The following is a 25,782-nucleotide window of genomic DNA, read 5'->3' on the forward strand; positions in this document are numbered from 1 at the left end:
ACTGAAGCTTAAAAAGACAATATCTGATAAATAATTATCAGATTATTTCAAATTGCATTAATAATAATAATTAAATTTAGAAATATATATTTTTTTCTGGCAAAAAAGCAATAAGGATCTAGGAATTAAAAAATAATAATTCTGGCAAAAAAGGAATTAAACAAATCAGCACAAAATATAAATGTATAAAACATAATCAGAAATGTTTATTGAGCAGCTGAAAATTCAGCTTTGATCACAGGAATAAATTACATTTAACATTTTATTCAAATAGAAAACAGTATTGTAATAATTGTAATAATTTTTCACAATATTATTGTATTTTTGAACAAATAAATGCAGCCTTGGTGAGCAGAAGAGACTTTCAAAACCATTAAAAAAAAAATCTTACCAACCCCAAACTTTTGACCGCTATAGAGTGTGTATACATTTTTTTTTTCAAGGCAAAAAATAAGTATCTCAATAAGACTAAATATAACTAAAATCACTGAACTGGAAAATGTAGATTAGTGTACAATGTTTTATAATAATAATTTATTCTATATAGTGTCCATTTCATTCATTAAACATATTTAGCCTAATATTGGGGGAATCCAAGTTATTTTACATATTTGAACATTTTATTAAAAAAACACAATAGTTACTTTCCCTGGTAATTAGTTACTTTTATAATGATGTAACTCAGTTACTATTTGTGAGAAGTAACTAGTAACTATAACTAATTACTTTTTTAAGTAACATGGCCAACCCCGCTCATATACCATTACCAAACACTCAAGAGAGTTGTCATGAAATGTAATATTTGTGTTATGTCAATCAATAATGAAGAACATAGTTGGGTATAAGATAGGACTGTTTTGCGACAAGCACAATGACTCGTGTTCCTGAACAATCAGGGCTAATATCTGCCCTTCCTGAAGAGGAAGAACTGTCGGTGAACAATCCTCCTCTGTCTTGACTGTGCTGTATAGAGGACTCAGCGCCAGGACAAGTCCAATGCGGGGACTGTGGAGCTCACAGACAATATTGGATAAATCTGTTCCCTCTCTCTAGCACAGATGACTGGCATTGTCCACTGTGTGTTGTGCTCGCCGTCTGGTGCCAGGACAGATGCCACACAGCAGTCTATGGCTGCGTTTACACACATTAACATGCGATCAAGCAGATCGGATCATAAGCCAATCAGGACACGGTGTGTTTACTAGGGCTGCACGATATTGAAGAAAAATGCGTTATGCGATAACTCATTAAATAATGCGATATTCAATACGATAATGCTTAAAGTGTGTAAAATAAACTTAAATTATCTTTGAAATATTTAAAATTATATAACCTACATATGTGTTTCACATTCTTTTTGTGACAAGAAAACATCCCCACAACTTCTGAAAGTGAACAGCAGTGTTTTACTGTAGCATAAGAAGTGTTATTTTAACATCAGCTTAGTCTTCACTGTATGAATTAAATATATACTGATTCTTATTGAAGCAGTGAGTGATTTTCTCTTTGTCTTTTGTTCATGACCCCAGTTATTGCAAGCCGTTGCGATATGCATATCACGATATATACATTTGCGATATTTCGATAATATGACACAGGACGATTTGACATCAAATAGACAATAAACATAAGCTACTAGGGCAAATATCGATTTCTTGATTTTAATTTATTCTAATTTTGATATTGATTCTTAAATCCATAGAACCGATCATTAAGGGGTCGTTTACACAACACTGTTTTAGCTTAAAACTGAAACTTTGTATGCGTTTTGGCTGTTCATTTACACGATAATGGCGTTTTGGGGCCCTGAAAACACACACTTTTGAAAGCAGAATTCAAAGTCAAGTTTTTGAAAACGATAGCGCTATCATCTCAGTGTAAAATACAAAAACGTGACTTTGTGAAACCGGTGACATCATGCGCATGCATATTACGTGTTCAGTCTATAGCGTTTCTTTACAAAGTGATACCGCCACCTTCTAGCCCGGCAGCAGAATACATCGTGTTTGGTCGTGTTCGTGGATCGTTTTGACAACATTGTCATCTGTATGCGAAAAACGCAAAGGAAAAGCATTTAGTAAATGTACCCTTAGTCGTCTTTTGAGTTGATGCCTGAACAAAACTTAACTGAACATGATATGTAGAAAAAAATTGTGCAAAAATGTTGACAAAATTCCAACAATAAATGTTGTTTTGTCGCTCTTAAAGGATTAGTTGACCTCAAAATAAAAATTTCCTGATAATTTACTCACCCCAATGCCATCCAAGATGTTCATGTCTTTCTTTCTTCAGTGGAAAATAAATTAGGCCTAAGTATTTTGAGGAAAACATTTCAATATTCTTCTCCACACAATGGACTTCAATGGCAACCAGAATGTTGAAGTTCAAATCAATGCTGTTTCAAAGGGCTCTGCACGATCCCAGTCGAGAAATAAGGGTCTTGTCTAGCGAAACGATCTGTCATTTTCTAAAAAAATAAAATACTTTTTAATTAAATAAATAATTTATATACTTTTTAACCACAATTGTTTGTCTTGTGCTGGTCTGCGACGCGCCACGTATAGGGTTGGATATCGTTTCATTTTTAGCGATTCCGATTCCGATTCTGCTTATCGAATCCGGTTCTTATCGATTCTTGTTTCCGATTCCAATATTTTTTGGAGGGAGAAAAAAAAGGGCAAATACTTGAAGAAAAAATATTTCTACCTTTTATTCTTGCCAATTTTAAGCAATAACCAATAAAATGGCTAAAGTGAAAGGAGTCTCTTCATATAAAGGTGTTGATTAGCCTACATTATTACTCCAGCAGTGTGGCAAAAAATCGATAGTTTTTTTTTTTTTTTTCATTTAATTATTTATTGAATTAGACTTGAGAGATTCGGTCAAAAACGGCGAATCATTCATTCACTAAACAAGTATTTATGAGACACTGAATTAATAGTGTTTGAATTAATTATTCAAACTATTTTTAAAAAAAAATAGACTATTAGACTAATGATTTTAAGCCACATAGATTCCTGAATTAGGGACCGTTCACATATGGAAAAGCACGGCCGCGCCGCTTTCTCCTTCTTTCCACAAGCGCTTGCGCTCCCGTGGCGTCTGTCGTTGCTATGCAATCCAACCATTCACTAGCTACTAGATATATTTATGGAGATGAGAAATAAAAACCCGGCCTGTTCAGATATGATCAGCTTTTCAGCCGAGCGTTTGATGTTACAGAAAGGTCGGTTGGTTTTTGTCACTTGACCTGCGCACCACTTGCGCCATTCTGAAAAGTTGAGATTTTCATCTCGATGAGGCATAGGCGCGCGCGCCTGCAAAAACGAGTGCCACGCACCGTATGCTCGTCGCGCCCACGGCCCATGACGCTTCTATTATGAACGTGCTTGCCGCACGCCTACATTTGAAATAACGGATAGTCAGGAATCGATAAGAGGAATCGAAATGCGTGCGTCTTATCGAATACCCGGTTTTTGGGAATTTGTTACCGGTTCTAAAATGGAACCGGTTCTCGATACCCAACCCTAGCCACGTATTACGTTATCATGTTGGAAAGGTCATCAGAGCCCTTTGAAACTGCATTGATTTGAACTTCAACATTCTGGTTGCCATTGAAGTCCATTGTGTGTAGAAAAATCCTGAAATGTTTAACTCAAAAAACTTACTTTCTTTTCCACTGAAGAAAGAAAGACATGGACATCTTGGATGGCATTGGGGTGAGTAAATTATCAGGAAATTTTAATTTTGAGGTCAACTAATCCTTTAAACGTGGAGTAACAGATCGCATATTAACCGATCATCTCTCCCTCTTTACTAGTTACGGCATGAAATAGACATGAATGAACTTTAGAAGATATGTTGATAGATGCAGTACAATTTACAAAAATGTAAGTTGTAGCTCAAACAGTAGAGCGTCGGCGTTAGCAAAGCCAAGGTCATGGGTTCGATTCCCAGGGAAAGCAAGAACTGATAAGAATGTAAATGTGTAGCTTGCAATAAAATGCAAGTTGCTTTGGATAAAAGCATCTGCCAAACGCATAAATGCAAATGTATCAGGTCTCATGTAATCAGTGTTTCAGCTGCAGAAAGACATCAATAAAACAGCTAGTAAAAAATGTCATGTAACGTCACATTTACCTCAAAGAAGTCAGACAATGCCCAGCCCTACAAGCTACACTATGGCACTCAGAGTCAAAAGCATGATAATTGGTAACAGTAATACTCACCTCTAAAAGCATGGAAATTAGTTACTCAAGATGCCATCAAGGAAAGCACAAACCCCATAGTAACGAAAGTGCAACGGCTAATTATTTCCCCTGACAGATATTGAACGACTTACTTCAGCAGTGCTTCTCTGAGATGTAGTGGCAATTTAATTAAACACTTTTATACTGAGAACAAATCTCAATGCAGCACCGTATTAATTACAACAAGACCTCCCTCTGGAACTTTAACAGTCGAGAGGCGTGAATAAAATACAGTTTGTGCTTTATATTTGGTACTTTGCACTGAGGGTGATATGAGTTAATGACACTGTGCTGGCTCTACAGGGAAGGCTCAGGCCAGATTAACGCATTAGAGCCAGTCGCTTTGCCCCGGGGCCCCTGCCAAACCTCGCATGGCCTTTCTGTGAACACAGAGGACAGGCACTAAAATACCACCAAACTGAGTCTGAGGGGCACTGTGGATCTCCCTCCTTCAGTGTTAAACGTGTTGTTAAAGAGTCGCTGTTAAAAATAATAAATCACCCAAAATTGAAATTCTGATTTTATTCAGCTACTCGCTTTTATGCTGCTCCAATTTATTTATTCTGTGGGGCACAAAAGGAGAAACTTATTTTTTATATGACATTGCTTGAGTCAATATGAACTAGTTTCATGATGCTTTTTAGAGCTTTACTAACGTGGTCACTGTGGACTGTTGTTTTATGCATAAGAGCTAATAATTATTTTGTGCTGCAATGGAAAAATAACAGCATAGAGGTTTGGAACAACACAAGGGTGAGTAAATGATTTAAAGCATGCTGGAAACATTGATTAGTTCACCCAAAAATAAAAATTCTGTCATAATTTACTCACACTCATGTTGTTCCAAACCTGTAAGACTTTTGTTCATCTTTGGAACACAAATTAAGATATTTTTAATGAAATCCAAGCAATTTCTGTCCCTGGGTTAGCGAATATAAACAGAAGATCAAGCGAACCTGGTTGACCCGCGAGAACAAACCTCATTGGTTCTTGCAGAAGCTCAAACGTGCTGCATAACACGAGAATGAACCTCATTGGTTCTCGCAGAACCTCAAACGTGATGCGTAACACGAGAATGAACCTCATTGGTTCTCGCAGAAGCTCAAACATGATGCGTAACACGAGAATGAACCTCATTGGTTCTCGCAGAACCTAAAACGTGATGCGTAACACGAGAATGAACCTCATTGGTTCTCGCAGAACCTCAAACGTGATGCGTAACACGAGAATGAACCTCATTGGTTCTCGCAGAACCTCAAACGTGATGCGTAACACGAGAATGAACCTCATTGGTTCTCGCAGAACCTCAAACGTGATGCGTAACACGAGAATGAACCTCATTGGTTCTCGCAGAACCTCAAACGTGATGCGTAACATGAGAATGAACCTCATGGTTCTTGCAGAAGCTCAAACATGATGTGTAACACGAGAATGAACCTCATTGGTTCTCGCACATCAAGCGAACTAAGCTTGAGCTTCCGTTTATCATAACTGATGTGTGAGTTGATGAATGATTATATGTGAATAAAAGCCTAAATTCAATCTGTGCATCATTAGTTTTTCAATCTCTGTATGATTTTTTTGAAGCGTCAAAGTGGTAGTTGCGTAGACTGTCAATGGAGGGTCAGAAAGCTCTCAGATTTTATTTCTGTTCTGAAGATGAACGAAAGTCTTACGGGTTTGGAACGACATAAGGGTGAGTGATGATGACAGAATTTTCATTTTTGGATGAGCTAAACTTCTAACTGGTCAAAACTAAATTAATCTTGGTCCACTCCATACAATGCATAAATGCAAAGATGTGTAACAGACTACACTACACAGACTTAACTCATCCCTTCCCCTTTCATCACATGCATACTTGTGCAATTAATCAGAAACACACATCCTAATAAGGATTACATCTCTCCATACCACAGCACATGTTTACAAAGAAGAGAAACATTAGGAAAGTAGGACAATCTAGTCCATTCGGCTGAAAATATTGAGTATAAAAGTAAACTTTTCACACATATATTATAAATGCATAAATTCACAATATTCTCCATCCTCATTCTTTTGCATGAGATTATGCAAAATAATACCTAACCCCTACCTTATATTTGGGTTAGGCACCCTGCACCTTTACATTTTCAGCATGAATGAAGGGAGATTTAAAACTATGCAAACAATATTCAAAGTTAAAGTTATCCCTCCCTGACAAATGCATTTGACCTCATTCAAAACACGGTGCATAGAAACTGGCCATTGTGTGTGTGTGATCAGATTCAGATCTCACACGTGCAACCGAAACCCAGATGCATTAAATGCCCTAAGGCAGCATTTGCATGAAAAGCAACATGCCTGAAATGTAAGCTGTCATGTTTAGGTAGGAAATGCTGTCATGCTTTGCCTGTCTAGACGGATGCATCAGTATAAACACACCTCCTGTAGCCAACATGACATGCTAGCATGAGCTAACCTGCTAATACAATCAAAATATCCCTAAATCAAATATTAAAATGATCAACGGGAATGCATTCCTGACGCTAAATCTCGCTATCATCAGATGTGATGTTCGTGACTTCCTCTGACCCCGAGCACATGCCAAAACCAGCCGCACACGCGATCCGTCTCGAGGCGATGCGCGCGCGTTCGCTCCCCGCACTCCGGGTATAAAAATCCACACACCTTTTCATTTTCCTCTTCCTCTCGGTGTAAAGCGATCACCGTCGATGGCGTACCTCCATCATGTCACGTAGAACAGAAAAGACGCAATTAAGTGATCCACTGAAAGGTTTTTTTTTTTTTGTTCTGTCTGTGTTGTTTCCTCCCACCCGCTATAATATCCTTCCGTTCAACGGATCCCACCATCCACGTCTCGAGGAGTCGAGGAAAAAGAACCGATCCGGTAATCCGCTTTCAGGACGCGGGATTGGAGAAAGACGCGCTCGAGGCGTTCACTTGCTGCGCTCTGATTGGTCGGGGGGCGGGGCGTAAGCTCTTGACGCGGTCGAATCAGAATCGCTATTTTTGTGCGTCACACACAATCCCCGCTTGCGTGCGCGCTCTCACTTCTCAGCTGCAGTTGCCAAGTCTGCTTATTATAAGCAATTTTAGGCTTGTTCCCCAAATTTAGATTTAGGCAGTCACGGGTTGAACTGTTTTTGGCCTTATTTGCTGAATACAGGTGCGTTTTTGGGCTTGTTACTGGTTGAAACACATAGAACAAAACGTATGCCCGCTTTATCGTTATTTATTGTTTTAACTAATTATTAACTTTTTATCAGTCTAGTTTTCACATCTTAAGCATCTTAAAAGACATCCTTTTAAGATACAGCATCTTTATGTCATTATAAACGGCTTTTGATGCAACAGCAAGACATAAACAGTATCTTATTTAGATAGAAAATGAAGTGTCAGGAGATTATGTAATTGTCTTATGTGTTTTAAAGACAATAATGAATTCAGAGCCTTTATGCCAGGTCATTTGGTCATTGAAGAACGTGCTGTGTGTGGGAGTTGGTGGACTGTTTTTTAAAGGGACTAACTTATATTCTGCCCACTATTTTTAAGAGGGAAGTGAAACAGTTTGCTTTATTCCACCATAAACAGTAGTATGCTATATTGTGGTCACATGACCTCACCATGCTCCATGTTTATGATACAGAAAGCTATCTAATTTTGTGTTTGGCAATCTGGTCGACTGAAAGAGATGATATTACTTCCGACTCATCCATCACATCGGAAATGATAGGCAAAGTCCCTTTCAAGGAAAGTCTGTTTTCTCAGCGGCCATATTTGCCACATTGCACTTTCTCCCATTCATGGTAATATGAGTGCACCATTTTTCTATATATTAAGTCTTTTGTTGCGTCCCAATTCGTATATGATCCGTCCTAAATAGTATTCGAAATTAGAATTAGTGTGTCCCAAATCATAGTATGTTGAAGTGAGTATTTCAAAGATCAACTTTTAACAATTAGAATCCAAAGTGCAGATCCGTGCACACTTTAACGGCTAATATTACCCACAACCCATTGCACGTTGGACGTGGATTCGATTAGAACTACAAACATGTATAAAAGGTGTTAAAAAACTACAAACAAGGCAGATGTGTGAGTCTGATGGTCAAGTAGAGACGTTTAGATAAAGGTTTGAGCGAATAATAATTATTATCTATCATTGTGAACTTTTCTAAAGATACGTTTAGCCATTAACTTGGAACGTAGCGTTTGTGATGCGTCAAGTCGAGTGCATTGCATTGTGGGATACAGTTTCCAATGCAGCTGCTCATTGTGTCATATATACTAGGTCATCTGGGTGTTGCATATAGAAAACTCACATTCACAACAACTGTGCACAGTATGTGTGCATATTATAGCATGCTATTCCAAACATAGCTGGACTGGACAATGATAGCACTGGCTTTTTAATGCAGCAGAAGTGTAGAAGAGATAAACAGACGGCCAAGGTTTGTTTTTCTTGACAGCTTACTACCTAAACTAAATTGCATTAGCCAGATTCCTCTCCAAAAATAGACTTGATTTTATTATTCGGTGTTCTGAGTGTAGCTCTACTGTTAGTACACTTTTCAAGACTCAGGATGAATGTCAATACATCATGAAATTATGAGAATGTTGTTTGATTTAATAAATCTGGACTGTGTCCAGCTTGCATATTAAACTATAAGACATATCAATATACAGTGAAAAGCAATAAAAAATAAAGTAGATCATCTTTAATGAAACGTGAAAAAGCAGACGGGCCACTGGCTGCCGGTTTATCAGGCGTTGTGCCAAACTAATCTGATTGATGTCTGTTAATTCCTCTGAAAACCGCCTAAGATGAGGTTTAATTTGCAGTGGAAGTTTTGCCAGAGTCGGTCATGATGGGACGAGAAACATCAGCCGTTAAGCTCAAGGATTCATCTCCGCAGGACACCACCAGCACAAATGTAGGTCAGAAAACTTGTGTGTGTGTGTGTGTGTGAGAGAGAGACAACTCACTGTTACACATTTTGCACTGGCCATTTGAGATGTAATAAACATTATGACTGCATGTTTATATGATGCATGCACTTGCATACGTAATATATACGCCTTTTGAGATGAGTGGGTAAATGACGACAGTATTTTCATGTTTTACGTGAACTATCTCTTTAAGAGGACCATCATGAGACAGTCTTCATGGTCTACGGCTGTTTTGACTCTCACACCATGATTCCAGATCGTCTGTCTGGACTTGCCCACATGCCGACCTCTCAAAGGAAAAGCGGTCCGACTTCACACTACGGTCTTTATTACTGTGAAAGAAAAACAGGGCTTGTTTGGTTGCACTGACAACAACTTCGGAGGCAATAAAATGACCTCATGATATTCAGAAAGTCCATGAGGCCTATGCTTATCATGAAGTTTTTATATTGCCTGTTGACGTGAACTTTGTCCACATTATCAAAGCTTATGGTTTCTGTTTATGCACATGCAAATTTAGCGCTGTCCCTGTGATTGTCGACAACCGGGTCACATTTCGTTTTTTTGGCATTGTTACTTTAAGGTGTTCAGTGATTATATTATCACATGCATCATTCATTCACTGGCCTTCATCAGTTTTTCATGTCATACAATGTTTTAAATGCACTAAACAAGACCAAATCAATCAGATCCACAGTCATAAACCACAGCAGAACAACATGCACTAGCATTCAGAAGTTGGATTGCTAAGATTTATTAACGTTTTTGAAAGAGTCTCTTCTGCTCACCAAGGCTGCATTTATGTGATCTGAAATACAGTAATATTGTGAAATATTATTACAATGTAAAATAACTGTTTTCTATGTGAATATATTGTAAAATGTAATTTATTCCTGTGATCAAAGCTGAATTTTCAGCATCATTACTCCAGTCTTCAGTGTCACGTGATCCTTCAGAAATCAGTATAATATCGTTAGCCTCATAGCATAATTGCCTATAAGTAATTTTTTTTTAAATAGGACTTAGGCAATTATGCTATGAGGCTAACGATGCTCAAGAAACATTTATGATAATGATCAATGTTGAAAACAGTTGTGCTGCTTCATATTTTGTGTGGAAACAGAAATATTTCTTTAAAAAAAACCTAAACCTTTGAACCAGCGTATATAATTCACCACTTATTGTATGTCTCAGATATACATTTTTGTCTTAAAACAATACAGTTTGGGGATTAATGACTATAAACGAGTGAATCTTATGAAAAACATGATGCTGGTGTACATTTTCCTTTTCACAGAGCCACTAAATGAGAATCCAAATAGAAAATAATGAAAATTAAACACACAAAAAAAGTGCACAGATTATAACTGTCATAGAAACAGGCTTGATTTTCTTTACACAAAACATAATTTCTCACTTTTTTCTTTTGATTTTGGGGTGGTTTATATTCTGTCATGACAACTCGGGAGTGTTTGGCATGGTAATAATTATGACAATGTTTGATATTGGTCTTGGTGGAATAGATCTGCTACACTTCTGCATAGCTGCCAACTTTTGAGTTTAGCTTGGAGTGAGAATTATGGAAGGGGGGAGATTGGGGGGATGTAAAAAAAAATATTCTTGCATCACAATAAGTGTATTGTGATTGTCAAAACAATTTAGTAACTAAACTGAATTTTATTAGGTTTAGTGACAATATGTTACAATGTTTACATGGTACAGTTTCTGGTAAGCTACGTTTTTTTATTATTGCTTGACACAAATTTCACGATTTCAATTAAATTCAATTCTTGTGATTTGATTTAATGTTGACTCATTTGGATAAATATTAGGTACACAAGATAGGCATTCATTTTTCTCAAGAAAAAAAAAATCTCCCCTAATGCTGTAAACATATCAGCTGGTAGTATTATTTAAGGTTAAAAATAACTCAAATTAAATATAACACGTTTTTTATTATAATAACAACTTTATTTAATGATATAAGTAAAAATATAATAAATATGTAATATAGTACACATATTTAGCAAAATACTCTCTATAGCTCTTTTTTCTAGCCAACTAACGTGCTATAGCCTATATTATGGTCATTAAATGGCTTTCCTGAGGTAAATGTTATGTGACATAATTGTTCTCCAGCTGTTTTATAGACCTCTTTCCGCGGTTGAAAAACACTGATTGATCGATATTATGTATGAGGAATATACATTTCGGTAAGTTGTACTGTATCTTTCAACAGTGTTCATTCGCGTTTATTTACTATTAGCTAGCTAGAGATGATCGGTTCACGTGCAGCTAACGATCTGTCACGTCAAATTTACAAGCGCCAAAATGTTATTTATTGTTTGAATTTCGTAATAAAATTGACAGAATCTGAGAGCTTAGATTTTTATTATATCATAAGTAACCTGCTCTGTCTAGTCTGTCGGTCTCCGTGTCCTCTTTGTTTCGTGATTTTTTTGTGCGTGAGAAAATGGATGTGTGGTGTGAGTGAAAAGTGTCAATCGCGTGAGTCTCACAGCGAATGCGTGAGAGTTGGCAGCTCTGCTTCTGCTGTTGTTATTGCTGCTGCAGATGCAAGTACGGGACTTGCCACTGCCAGTACACACACGACACGCTGCTGTGAGCAAGTAAGACGTGCTGCTGCTGTACAATATACTTGAATTACCCGTAGCAGATCTATACAGGTGGAGCTGGGGAAGGAGGAGGGTTTCTGAAAGCGCACTGCAACTGCTACAGCAAATGCTGACCAAGTATTTGAGGGCTGAGCTGCGATCTCATTGGCTACTGACACAGCAGGAACCAATCAGCTGTGCCCTATAGAGAATGATATTATTTCATGCAGATTGAGTTAAGGACCAATCAGCCTGCGCCATCTAGAGTTTCATGACAGAACTTTGTATATAGCATGCGTGCAATACTCACTGGTGACGCTGTTATAGCTACTGATGGATGACGTTATAGGTGGAGTCTCATCGGAGTCCGTATCGTCGTCCTGGGAGCAGCCGGCCTGGATGGCCCTCAGGTAACTGTGGCTTCGAGACCGGAAGCAGGTCGGCGTGGGCAGATCCAAGGCCTCCACCGTGTGAGAGTCCACCTGCCCGTACGCCGCGTGTCCCCCGTAGCCCTGCTCCACCTGAAAGGACACATGGAGGTTGAATCGACCCGTGTGAAGGATGTGTGCCTTTCATGGTGAGAGATGAGGACGCCCCTTTAGCGTGGACCGAGCAGACATGAAGAGGAAACGGCTCTAAATCCAACAGCAGATTTCCATGCTTTAGTGAATCTTGAGTGGTTTCCATTAAGTCTATGCAACAAATGTCAGTAGCACCTCAATGCAGTACACAAGATCCGAGGGGAGGAGTCGGATCTTATATAAGGGGTGGAGATTGTTAGGTTTAGGGGTGGAAATGGGTAGGTTTAGGGGTGGGTTTAGGGATCAGGGGGTGGAGATTGGTAGGTTTAGGTATGTAAGGTGGGAGGAGTTGGATTTTATCCGACTCCTCCCCCCGGATTTTATGCTCTGCAGTGAGGACCATCTCACAAATGTGGCATAAAATGAGAAAATCCTTACATTTATTCCTTCCACAGTTGCACTGGTCCTTGTCTGTTGATGAGAACTCTGTTTTATAAAATGCTAGTAATTTAGATAATTTTTCACCAAAATATTCAGATTTACTAGCTAACTCCGAAGTGTAGCAGATCTATTCCACCAAGACCAATATCAAACATTGTCATAATAATCATTACCATGCCAAACACTCCGATAAAACTTGGAAAATTGAAAAAAAAAATGTTTTGTGTCCGTCTATTACATTTTTTTATTCATATTTTAATAAAATAATTATAATTTAAATATTTCTAATGTATATATTTTAATTTATTATATAATATTGCGAAACTTAAGCAGGACACACATATTAAGGGATTTGCTTTTTCTAAGCTGATCATTGTGGCACTGCCAGTGTAGGATGTCTTAAACCTGAAATATAATAGTCCTCTCTTTTTTTCTCCAAATCCATCAGGAAGAAAGAGTCAATGAGTCCTTCTGTGATTCAAATGACCTTTAAGTCTTTTCAAACTATCCTGCAACCAAAACACAATCACGGTTCAAACTCTCTCGAAGGAAAAGCCATTTAGATGTTGAAGAGTAAAGAGAGTTTGTGTTTGTTCATCCAGCATGTGACACTTTCCACAGGGACAGTGTGTGTAAACCTGACAATTAAAGGCAAACAAATAGACAAACATACCAAACTGCGGTAATTAAAGTGAAAAAGCTCATTGAATTAAAAAAAGAAATCACAAGATAATTCCTAGGATTTTTTCCTTGACTTCTTTCCCTTTGATTCACGCAATTACTCTCCGACAGTGTTCTGCCAATCTCAGAAACAACTTCTCCATGAAACATCCATCAGTCTTCACAATAATCCCAGTAGGCAAAGTAGATCTTCAAAAAAAATCAATTCTTCTTTAGAAATCATCAACATTTCAAGCCCTCGACTGGCTTCACTGGTCTTGAAGTCTTCATCAGCATATTGAGAGGGAATGTAGGCGAACACCCAAGCATCTCCTCCCGATAACATGCCCTCAAACTGATTTCCCACCCTCCACGTCTCCTTAAACTAGCTTTAGGATGTCTTACAGCATTTTTAATCTGGAACACTCTGTTCCTGAGGTCGAGTGAACAGCAAAACCTCTCTGACACATTTCAGCGTTTGCTCTGTGATGTGGAACACATAACGGCACGATTTACAAGACTAAACAGAAATAGACTTTTACATCTTCTGAAGAAAGTGTCAGCAAAACTCTCTGATAAGATGATTGGTTGCTGTGGGTGGTTGTTAGGGTGTTTTGGTTGCTATGTGGTTACTAGGCTGTTATTGTTGCTAGGATGTTCTAGGGGTTGCCACTGTATGTGGTTACTAGAATGTTCTAGGGGTTGCTATGGTGTTGCCATGTGGTTATTAGGGTGTTATGGGGATTGCTAGGGTATTGCAGTGTTGTTCGGGGGTTGCTTTGTAATTACTAGGATGTTCTGGGGGTTGCTATGGTGATTTGTTTTTTTAACGTGGTTTCTAGGGTGTTCTGGGGGTTGCTGTGGTTTTAGTACTGTATGTGGTTACTAGAACGTTATGGGGGTTGCTATGGTATTACCATATGGTTACTAGAATGTTATGGGGGTTGCTATGGTGTTGCCATGTGGTTATTAGAGTGTTATACGGATTGCTAGGGTATTGCAATGTTGTTCGGGGGTTGCTTTGTAGTTACTAGGATGTTCTGGGGGTTGCTATGGTGATTTTTTATTTATTTTTTATGCAATTTCTAGGGTGTTCTGGGGGTTGCTATGGTTGTAGTATGTGGTTACTAGAACGTTATGGGGGTTGCTATGGTATTACCATGTGGTTACTAGGGTTTTATAGGGGTTGCTACTGTAAGAATGGGAGTGATATGGTTCCATGGTACATATGTTGCTATGGTTCTGCTATATGTTTGCTGTTCTGTGGTTTTCTATGTGGTTACTAGGGGGTTCTGGGGTTGCTATGGTGTTACCGTGTGGTCATTAGGGTGTTATAGGGGTTGCTAGGGTGTTGCTATGTAGTTTAAAGTTTGTTCAGAGAGTTGGAATGTAGTTACTAGGGCGTTCTGGCCTGGGGGTTGCCGGGGTGCTGCTATATGTTTGCTATGATGTTCTGTGGATTGTTATATGGTTACTAGGGGGTTCTGAGGGTTGCTATATGGTTGCTAGGGTGTTGCTGTAGTGTTGCAGGTCACTAGGTGTGGGCTGGGTCCCTCCTTCAATTTAAGTTCTGTTTCTTTTATGATAATGTGCACCAGTTAATTGTGCATTAAACTAAGTATTAATAACTACAATGTACTTTAAGTATTAGCAGTAATAACAATGATGCATTAATGATTTGAAATAAATGAAAGGATGACCTGTCTCATGGTAGACCCTCGTCCCAGCGTGGAGCAGCGCTGACCGAACGCCCCATCAGTGTCCCAGTTCTGCAGACCCGCGTCCCCTGATGTCATCAAACAGTCCAGGTTATCCAGGCTGCGATTGGTGGGGATCTCGCATAGAGGCGGCATACAGCTGAGAGGAACGCAAACACAAGCGCATCAGATCACAATGCATTCTACAGGAAACCTTTGTTTATGCTACTTAGCCAATAACGTGACTTTATTTTTTAGTAGCGTCATAGACGAGGTGAGACGAGAGCCAGATGCAAGACGTTAGGAACTAAATAAAAAATTAAAATAAAGAAAGTTTGGTGAGGATTCAGCCAGGATTCTAGTGGAGGTGGACGTCGTGCATCGGGGGTTTCGTGGGGAACGTGTTTTTAGTGTATAGAGGTAGAATGTGTCACGTGATCAGGTCGTGCATCGAGGTGTTTCATGGGGAACGTGTTTTTAGCGTATAGAGTGAGAATGTGTCACGTGATCAGGTCGTGCATCAGGGTTGTTTCATGGGGAACGTGTTTTTAGCGTATAGAGTGAGAATGTGTCACGTGATCAGGTGGAGGCGGGGCTTAAACACTGACCTGTGCAGGTGCGGCACTGATGTGGCGCTCTGCAGAGGAGACCAAACCACTCCGAACCAACAGGGACTCTGTCTGCTAGTATAGGAAGGGTGGGCCGTTACATGGAAGACTGATTTCTGTTTCTAAGGTTCATCAACACTGGCTCGACTGATTATTGCATGAAAAAATGCTAGTATGCGAAACAGTAAATAGAAACGCCATCTTTTGCAGAGCTATTCACTTACTTTTTTTCCAAGTAAGATTTAACCATAAATGATTCAGTCCAAAGTCTAAACCTACTCTTTTCCCTGTGATCGATTTTAATCGATGTAAATAGGGGGGATATCAAGTTTCCAGAATATTTAAGATCCAAATGTTCTTTAGGGTTTGAACTTTTATTAACCAATGAAATTGCATGACTTTTCCAGTTGTCCGTGAAATATTTTATATGATTAAGGAATTTTTTAATTCATGTTTTGAAATTTGATTTTTTTAACGTACCACTTTTGAAATGGCAATATTTTTTTTTTCAAATATTATATATGTAATTCATATTTATTCAAATTCTAACATATATTTCTAACAAATATTTGTATCTATTACAATATTTACAATATATATTGTATATCACTATACAAATTTACATATATACGGTACATACATGATACACATTACATATGACTATACATATTTGGATTATTTATGAATTTATTATTATGCAGATATTTGTAAAAGAAAAAAAAAATCGGTTCTATATGTCTCCTTAAAGGTAACAAAGTAGATCAAAATTAATAAATTTTAATAAAAATAAAAATTAAAAACAGGATTCCAGAAATTTTAAGAGGCAAATGTTTTTCTGGTTTCCACTCAATTTATCTTATGAATTTGCATGACTTTTCCAGTCTTCTGTGATTTGCTGGATAAGGATTAAATATAAATATTTTTGATATATATATATATATATATATATATATATATATATATATATATATATATATATATATATATATATATATATATATTAAATCATGTGTAAGTTTGCTGAGGCCTTGGTTGAGAACCACTGTGTTTACGTTTGAAATTGAATACAAGCATAATGTGTATTACGTAGTGTATACTTAGTTTATTATACTTCATATGTAGTGTATACTATATTACTATACTTAGAACAAATAGTATGCATCATGTTCACAGTCAGCATTATCCATTATTCTAATGGAAGTTTGATATAAAACTCTTTGCAGTTTGATATTACTTCAAAAAGAACCTCAATTTGCCCTCCATTTAATCTCACCATCTCGGAGAAACAAGTTTTTCTTGACCGTGGATAAAGTGAGTCTTGTTTAATGAGTATAAACAGTCTTTTGGACTGTCAGTCTTTTTCATCCTATGGTTGAACACTTCAGATATGAAGCTTTATAGTCCCTAATCAACATGCTGCCATCTGCTGGTCACAGGGAATATGTTTCTGATAGCATCAATGATCAAAATGTTCAATTTAGGACATTTGATTTAGATGAGGCACTAAATAATGATAGTGCAGCAATTATCACAGAGAGAATCACATTTAAAGTCTTCGTGTGTGCATGTGGAGCCTTGTGTCTGTTTGTCTTCAGATTATGTGTGCATGTTGTAATTTCTCATAATATCTAGAGATTATGAAGATATTTGATGTTGAGTTTTCTTGCTGTCTGAAACATAAAATAGATGGTGTTTTTCTTCAAATATCTTGTAGTTTTGCAATGTTGTGTGGCACAATCTGGCAATTTCTTGAATTTTGTGTCAAGCCAAGTGTACAAAATGAGTCTCAAGTTAAATTTAGTGGGTAATTTATGTGTTTTCTACTTCACAGAAGTTAGTGACAAAACGTCATGACATCCAGAAACATTCTCTAATAAAATATTACTAAAATATACAATATATATATATAAATAAATAATACTAAAATAACACTAGACTAATTAAGCTATTCTAAACTGTTTTGATAAGATTCATGTAATTTATTAATATAATTTACATGTAGTTAAACTAAGGTTTACCCTTTTGAAAAAGTAGCTATCTAACAGAAAGTATGGATATATGATATTATACAGTCATATATGCACAGGGCTAATTAGCCTTGGCATATTTAGATTTTGTCTATTCATCAATGCAAATTTACTGCAACTGCTGCTATGCAAATGTGGATAAAAGATATTATTATTGAATTTTATTAATAAAGTTATTTTAATTAATGAATTGTGTATTTATTATATGAATGATTAATATACTTCTGCATTTGTATCAATAAGGTTGTTATTTTTATTTTTATTTTTGCCCATGTATAAGGTTTTGAGGACCTTATAGGTTTATATAACCTAATGTTGAGTTTTATTATTTTTGTGAGTTGTACTCTATTCACAGATTGGATTATTTTATTTATTACAGTTTTTCACTTCTGAAAAGTGAAAAGTTAATACAAATTGAATTTGACTGTTCTTATTTACAGCAGTGAATAAATGCCATTAAAAGATAATAATGTATATCACCGTTTATTGCTGATTTTAAAGCTTACTGAACTTTGAATGATTGGATATCTACAGTTTTACATATAAACACAACATTAGATTGGCCCCTCTGTATTAATTGTGGCCCCACTTGTGTTGAAAAAACCCTAGATAATTTTTAATAGATAAGATAATAAACTGTATTTAAACTAACCATAAGTCTAACATCTAAACCTGACTCCTCCTTTGGGCCTAACATTCACTCGAACACTTCAACAAAATGTACTCTGAATATTGTTGGTGTCCATGGAAAATTCTGAGATGCGGACTAGACAATATCAGAAATAAACTGTCTAGAATAGTCTCATGACATATTGAGTAATCAACTGAACTTCTAACCTTTTTACATTTTTTTTGATGATTTGAGATCAAAATTTGCTCTGCCATTAACAGAGGGTGAAATGGGGGCTTGTTTTTGCAAAGATTGAACCTGACATGAGTTTAGTCACATTGATCTTACTGTTATGTCTGTCTTTATGCTTTAAAACCTGATGTATTCTTCTTTTTGGGAGAGATTTTCTGAGAAATGCTCGAGAACTCTCCTGGACATGATTAAAAGCATTTGAAGGACATTTACTGAAGTCTGTCTGGTTAGTATTGCTGCGCAGCAAGTTAGGGTTAGGGAGCGCACTAGAGTATAAATATTATTGAACCAGGACGTCGATTGTAGACGAGACCCAGGTAGACTTAAAGGGTTAGTTCACCCAAAAATGAAAATTCTGTCAGTAATTACTCTCCCTCATGTTGTTCCAACCCCGTAAGACTTTAGTTCATCTTCGGAACACAAATTAAGATATTTTTGATGAAATCTGAGAGCTGTCTCACTCCTCTATAGGCTGCTAGGTAATCGATGTCTGCCATCCCAGAAAAGTTAGTAAAGACATCGTTAAAATAGTCCAAGCGACTACAGTGGCTCAGTCTTAGGTTTATCAAGCGAAGAAAAAAACAACAAAAATAACGACTTTATTCAACTCTTCATTTTCTTCAGTGTGGGTCTGAGTGAGTTGACGTAGTGTAACAGCGCAGCGCTTCTGGGTTGTATGTCAGAACGCAGGCCCACTATTGGCCAGCATCACACGCACCACACATGACCAGCGTCGGCCAATAGTGAGCCTACGTTCTGACGTACAACCCAGAAGCGCTGCGCTGTTACACTACGTCAACTCACTCAGACCCACACAGAAGAAAATGAAGAGTTGAATAAAGTCGTTATTTTTTTATTTTTGTGCACAAAAAGTATTCTCATCACTTTGAGAATTACAGAGAAGCCTATGGAGGAGTGAGACAGCTCTCAGATTTCATCAAAAATATCTTAATTTGTGTTCCGAAGATGAACGAAAGTCTTACGGGGTTGGAACAACATGAGGGTGAGTAATTACTGACAGAATTTTCATTTTTGGGTGAATTAACCCTTTAAGTCAGGTGTGAAAGAAGACTAATGCTCCCACCTGCGGGGCGGTAGGGGCGGCTGCTGCTCGCTGAGGGACTGCTGGGTGGCCTTCAGGTAACTCTGTCGTCGAGCTGCGGTCTTGGGCGAGGGTTTGGGTGAAGGGGGTCCGTCTGAGTCCTCGCTGTCCTCCACGTCTCCCATGGCTTTAACGTAACTGCCGCTGCGCATGCGCCTGCATGGGATCTCTCCCGCGGCCCCTGTTTTACCCAGCGTCCCGCTCCACTCACCTCCAGGCACCTGGCAAAACACTTACTGTTACAATACACACAATCTGCATCTGGCTCAAAGATCTCAACTAAAACTTTTTGAAATAAAGCGTAAAATGCATGTGACAAGCTCTTTTCATTCACGCTGGTTTTACTGTTGAAATCTCATCCAGAATGACAACAAATACTATTAATATATATATATCTATATATATAGATATATATATATACATATATATATATATATATATATATATATGTTCTTTTTTTCTTCTTTTTTTACCATTTTAGTTCAAATATTAATAGATATTTGTAACAAATATTTGTATTTATTATTAATAAGTATAGAAATATTTTTTTTTATTACTATTGCACTTTTGTGTATTTATTATCATACAAATATTTGTAAATATTGAAAAACTCTGCTCAAATATTAATCATATATTTTTACAAATAGGTATTATTTTTTTATGCATAAGATGTTTTTTCAACATAACACTTGAAATGCCATTCATGTTCAATTATTGTTCAAATCTTGTTGATATATATAAAAATCAAATACTAGTTAAAAAATTATATGTATTTATAATATACATATTCTAATAAATATGTATTATTATTATTATTAAAATATTTGTATTTATTATTATTGCACTTATCACACACATGTATGTTCTGTTTTTTAAATGCTGTATATATATATATATATATATATATATATATATATATATATATATATATATATATATATTTATTCAGTAATAGGTAACAATAATAATTCTATCATTGACCCCTTTAGAAACAATTAAAATATATATATAAAGTATAATAAAAATGAAATAAAGTGCTTATCTGACATTATAATCAATGTTATAATTCAAACACACCCTATTATGAAATCTTGTATGTCTTATCCTAGTAACATTTGCCTCAAATATCAAGAAATCCATCTTTCTATTTCGTGCACTTTAAAGAGTTAGCTCACCCAAAACTGAAAATTCTGTCATTTCGTTCCAAACCCGTAAGACATTCGTTCATCTTCTGAACACAAATGAAGATATTTTTAATTAATTCTGAGAGATTTCTGAGCCTCCATTAAAAGTCGGTTCACCCAAAACTCTGACGCTTCAAAAAAGATCATAAAACTAATAGATATGAATCGAGCAGTTCAATCCGAGTGTTCTGAAGAGAAACAATCGCTTTATATGATTTAATTAACAGATTTAATTTAGGCTTTTATTCACATATCAGCATTGATCAGTGAATGTACATAGAGGACTCAAATATGGTAAACAGAACTCGTACTTACTAAGTCTTATAGGTTTGGAATGAGTAAACGATGAGAGAATTCTCATTTTGGGGTGTACTATTCCTTAAACTATTCCCCTGTGGTGAAAATCAAGCTTTTAATGTGTTTATATTAGGGCTGTCAAAAGATTAATCGCGATTAATCGCATCCAAAATAAAAGTTTGTGTTTAAATAATATGTGTGTGTATTGTGCATAATTAAATTTGTATCTAGAAATACACACACATGAATGTATTTATTTAAGAAAAATGTGTTATTTATATAAAAAATATATATATATTTATATATAGTATAAATTATATATAAATATATACAGTATATGTATGCAAATATTTCTTAAATATATACATGCATGTGTGTGTATTTATATATACAAAATATTTATACACAGTACACACACATATATTATTTAAACACAAACTTTTATTTTGGATGCGATTAATCGCGATTAATCTTTTGACAGCCCTAGTTTATATGTCTACAGTATGTGGTGTTTTAAATGAAGACAAACCATGTGCAATTTCATAATTCAACACCATTGCTGAGTATTTTCTCCTTAAAACTGCAGCGAACCAAAGACAGTCTCAAAAACACAGTTTGAAATCGCTGGTGTTTCTGACATCACAAACTACCTTGTAACCAATCAGATCAACGAGTGATCGTCAACCAGTGGATCTCTGAGCTACTGTGAGTGAGTGGAGGCGGGGCTCATTTGCATATTCATAGAACCGTGTATACTAAATGAGGCAAGGGTGTCGAGTAACATTCAAGCTATTTTAAGGCATGAATATATACAGTATATATATATTTTTTTTTTTTTTTTTTTCTTTTTTTTTCTTTTTGAGAAAAAAACTTGTAAATATGTAATTTTAGTGATCAAAGATGAGTTTTAAGGGATGAAATGATTGACTACAGCCAGCCTTTAACTGTCTTTCTTTCGTTTCTGCATGTCACCTGTAGGAAGTTGCAGGTCACCATCTCTTGTCCGTGGCAGGACTTGGACTTGAGCAGGGTCTGGTTGATGGTTGCGGAGCCCTTCTGAAGCACCTGTCGGGCCTGACTGAGGGTCAGCGTTGACCAGGAGCCTCTCTTAACCAACACGCTGTCCCCCGTCTGGCCACCGGGGGGAAGGCTGACCTGAGGCTTGAGGTCTCCGCTGCTCTTGGAGGATTTGAGAGTGTGCGCAGCGATGGTGTTGTAGCCCTGCGGATTCAGTCTGGGTGGCGCTTGACTGTCCGACACGGCTCTTCCCAGCGTCATCATGCTCAGAGGGTTTCGATACGCCACTGCTAGCGGCCCGGTGGCAGGTTGAGTCGGTGGATCGTCCTCCAAACCGTCATCTGAGCTCCAGAAGCCTGAGAGATTTGGCCGCGGACGCCGTTTGGTGCCTTCTGTCTTAGCGCGGTCTTTGCTTTTGCTTCGCCGGGTCGTTTTCGCCGTGTCGCCAGCGGTTATGCTTCCTTTAACCGCCGATCCCTCCAGGGATTGCGACTTTGCGAAGAGTTTCTGGACGGATTGGACCAGGTTTCGGATGCGGCTGGGACTCTCGCTGCGCGGCTTTGCGCCGCGGCTGCGCCGGTGGAACTGTAACGTGCTAAACCCGTCACGCTGTAGCGGTAGGTGGCGCTCCAGCTGGTCCAGAAGGTTTGCCGGGAGCCGGTTCATCTTGGCGGCGGCCGCGGAGGAGATGGTGGCCGTGCCGCTGCTGATCATGGCCGGGGCGCCCAGTCCCAAGCCCAAACCCATGGACATGGAGGACGTGAGGGTGCCAGAGCGACTGCCTGTCTGAGCCATACAACCCTGAGGAGACGAAGAATATCATCACGAAATTACATTAAAATTCTGCAAATGTACTAGACCAGGAATGCAAAACTCAGTTTAGCTTCAATCCTAATGAACCCTTTGGTGCTTTTCGTGTGTCGGTCAAAAGTGACCCTTTTTTTTTTTTTTTATATTTCAATGAAATGAATGCACTATATTTTAGTTTGATAATGTTTTTTATTTCATATTTTGTATTTTTTATATTTTATGGTACTTAATTATATTTATGCTGTATTTATAATCCATTTATTCACTTTTTGAGCATAGACCTGAAAATTTCATTTTCAACTTAAACTGTCATAAATCTTGAATGCTTTAGAGCACAGACGTAAGTTTGATGACACTTGGCAGATTATTGCTGAAGTGAAGAAAGTTTTGAAAAGTTAACTAAAAACAAGTTACAGAATTTTACGTTTATTATATGAAAAATGTAAAATATTGTATTCAATTATATGAAATATATATTTTCAAAAACATGTTTTACTCCAAAACTGTGAGAAAATCAAAGTCATAAATCTAAACATGTTGTGTTCAAAATTTGATCCTGATATCTTAAAAAATTAGCTTTCAGTAAGATTTTGTTTGGCTGCAGAACCACAAGATTTCACTAGATGAAATTCGTCTCCCATTAATTTCCATGACAATATTTTCAGGACCATTTAACCTGTCCGAATCATGTCTATGATTTTGTTTTGTGTGTTCAAATAGCAAGTGCCAAAACCTTTACCAAGTTCCGTACCATTCTGATGAAGTAAAAAATGAAATAAAATAAATATTGTAAAAAATTTCGAAGAGCACCAGAGGGTCATCAAGATCATCACCCTTCAGACTTCTTTGAAAACTACAGGTGTGTTGAAGCAGGGTTGGAAATAGACTCTGGAAAAAGTTTTGCACCTCTATACTAGACATTTACTATAACAAGTGTGGGTTAAAAATTGGACATTTGTAAACTGTATTAAATAAGTCACATGCACAATACTACAATTATTGTAAATAACTAGAAATAGGAAAACTAGAGATCTATTTGACCTTCACAAAACATCTGTGAAAAGTTGGTATCGGAGATATTATAGCAGTTGTCAAGTGGCTGTATTATTCAAATATATTAAAATAGAAAACAGTACAATATTTCAAAATTGTACTGTATTTTTCAACAAATAAATGCAGAGACTTCTTTCATGAACAAAAACATTCTCATCAACCCCAAACTTCTATACCAGTATTTTACATATTAAAGTTTTTATATAATATACAAAAACACACATACTGTATGATGTGTTTGATTGGGATCAGATGAAGATGAAGCCAGGCTTATTATACAGTGCGTCCATTAAACCAATTAGTCAACTGACCACTGACTAGTCGGTCTTAAAAATACATACCGTAGTTTTGCACATTCCTACTTCTAATCACTGAATTGCTGCAAAACACATCCAGTATGAACGGTCCTTAAAGTAGGATCCTTTTGAAGAATGTTTTGCAACACAATGCTCATGCTAGTAGATAAATAGATACTTTATTAATACTTCTCAGGAAATTAGATTTGTTACAATAGCAGCAACCACATTCAATTCTCGCACAGACAACATAAATCTGCCTTACTACAATAAAACTAAAACTTTCTCTAAAGCATTCTATACCCTATAATATATAAACTAAAAACATGTGATATCATAATGATAATACTAAAAACAAATACACAAACAAAATTAACTAAAGTATACAACCCCTATTTTAACATTAATTAAGTGTAGCGTCAGTTCTGGCAGGTTACGTTAGTCAAGCTGACTCTCAGCTGATCCACGTCTACCTATAGGAATACATCGCCTATCACTGTATACATATATAAGCTCCTTCAGTATTATCAGCAGCTGTCGCGTTTCTCAGGAGCTCATTACCTTCCTCCATCCCCAGCTCCTCCTCTCGTCAGTCAGGATTTGGCATTCTGATTCCCCTCGAATCAGAATAAATTCTCGAATTATGTTGTACTTTAGAATCTTGAATTAATGATATCTGCATACATTCATGTTGGTTCTGGTCTGTTACCCTAAGGGGGGTTATTGCTGCTCTTATTCATGCTAGGCTGCATGGATGCACAGGGAGTTCTCGCCCAGAACAGAACCATACCGCCAATCCAAACTGTATGCTAATTGTCAGTCGTATTTGACGATAGTGGTCCTGATAGAAGTAAGAACATAGGTAAAAAAATATAAGTACCTGCGAGTAGTCGCTCTGCTCCGGCTGGTTGCTGTAGTGCAGGCGTGGGAAAGTGCTGCTGTTGGTCAGCTGGTTGTTTAGAGGCAACAGGCAGTCCGACTGCAGGGTCGTCGGGGGGGAAACGGGAAAATGATGGAGGTGAGGATCCAGAGTGCCATAATGGTTGACGGTGGGGCTTAGGAAGAAGGCGGCGTGGGGGTCCGGGGCCAAGGGACACAAGGGCTCCTGGGGGCCCGCGGTGGGGTCACAGGTGTCTGACAGATGTCGGCTACGGTTGGCCCCTAAGCTTTTCATGGTTGCTGTGCAGGGTCCGTCCTAAAACATGCTCCCAGATGAAGAGAGACTGCGGCCCTGGAGGGCGACCCCTAGGGGACAGAGAGCGCAAACACACATGTGAAGTCAGTCTCAGTTCCAATGGAACTTGTTTGTCATGGAAACATGCTGAGAGTAAATAATGCATTGTAAATATTCGTATCACTGTGTATCAAGTGAAGCTGAAATTCAGATATG

At 37.4% G+C, this 25,782-nt stretch overlaps 1 protein-coding gene across 1 annotated transcript in view; it reads right to left on the reverse strand.

Moving 5' to 3' along the window:
- Positions 1-25,566, reverse strand: part of dlgap4a (discs, large homolog-associated protein 4a) — a gene marked incomplete at its 5' end in the record, with an annotated part of 39,426 nt that extends 13,860 nt beyond the window's left edge. The window contains 5 exons of the mRNA XM_081386550.1: positions 12,149-12,338; positions 15,140-15,296; positions 19,718-19,956; positions 22,189-23,034; positions 25,273-25,566. Of these exons, the coding sequence (XP_081242676.1) occupies positions 12,149-12,338; positions 15,140-15,296; positions 19,718-19,956; positions 22,189-23,034; positions 25,273-25,566 (1,726 nt within the window). The remainder of the gene's footprint in view (positions 1-12,148; positions 12,339-15,139; positions 15,297-19,717; positions 19,957-22,188; positions 23,035-25,272) is intronic.
- Between the last annotated feature and the right edge of the window lie 216 nt (positions 25,567-25,782).

Source organism: Scardinius erythrophthalmus, assembly GCF_964197995.2.
Source record: "Scardinius erythrophthalmus genome assembly, chromosome: 15".
NCBI lineage: Eukaryota > Metazoa > Chordata > Actinopteri > Cypriniformes > Leuciscidae > Scardinius > Scardinius erythrophthalmus.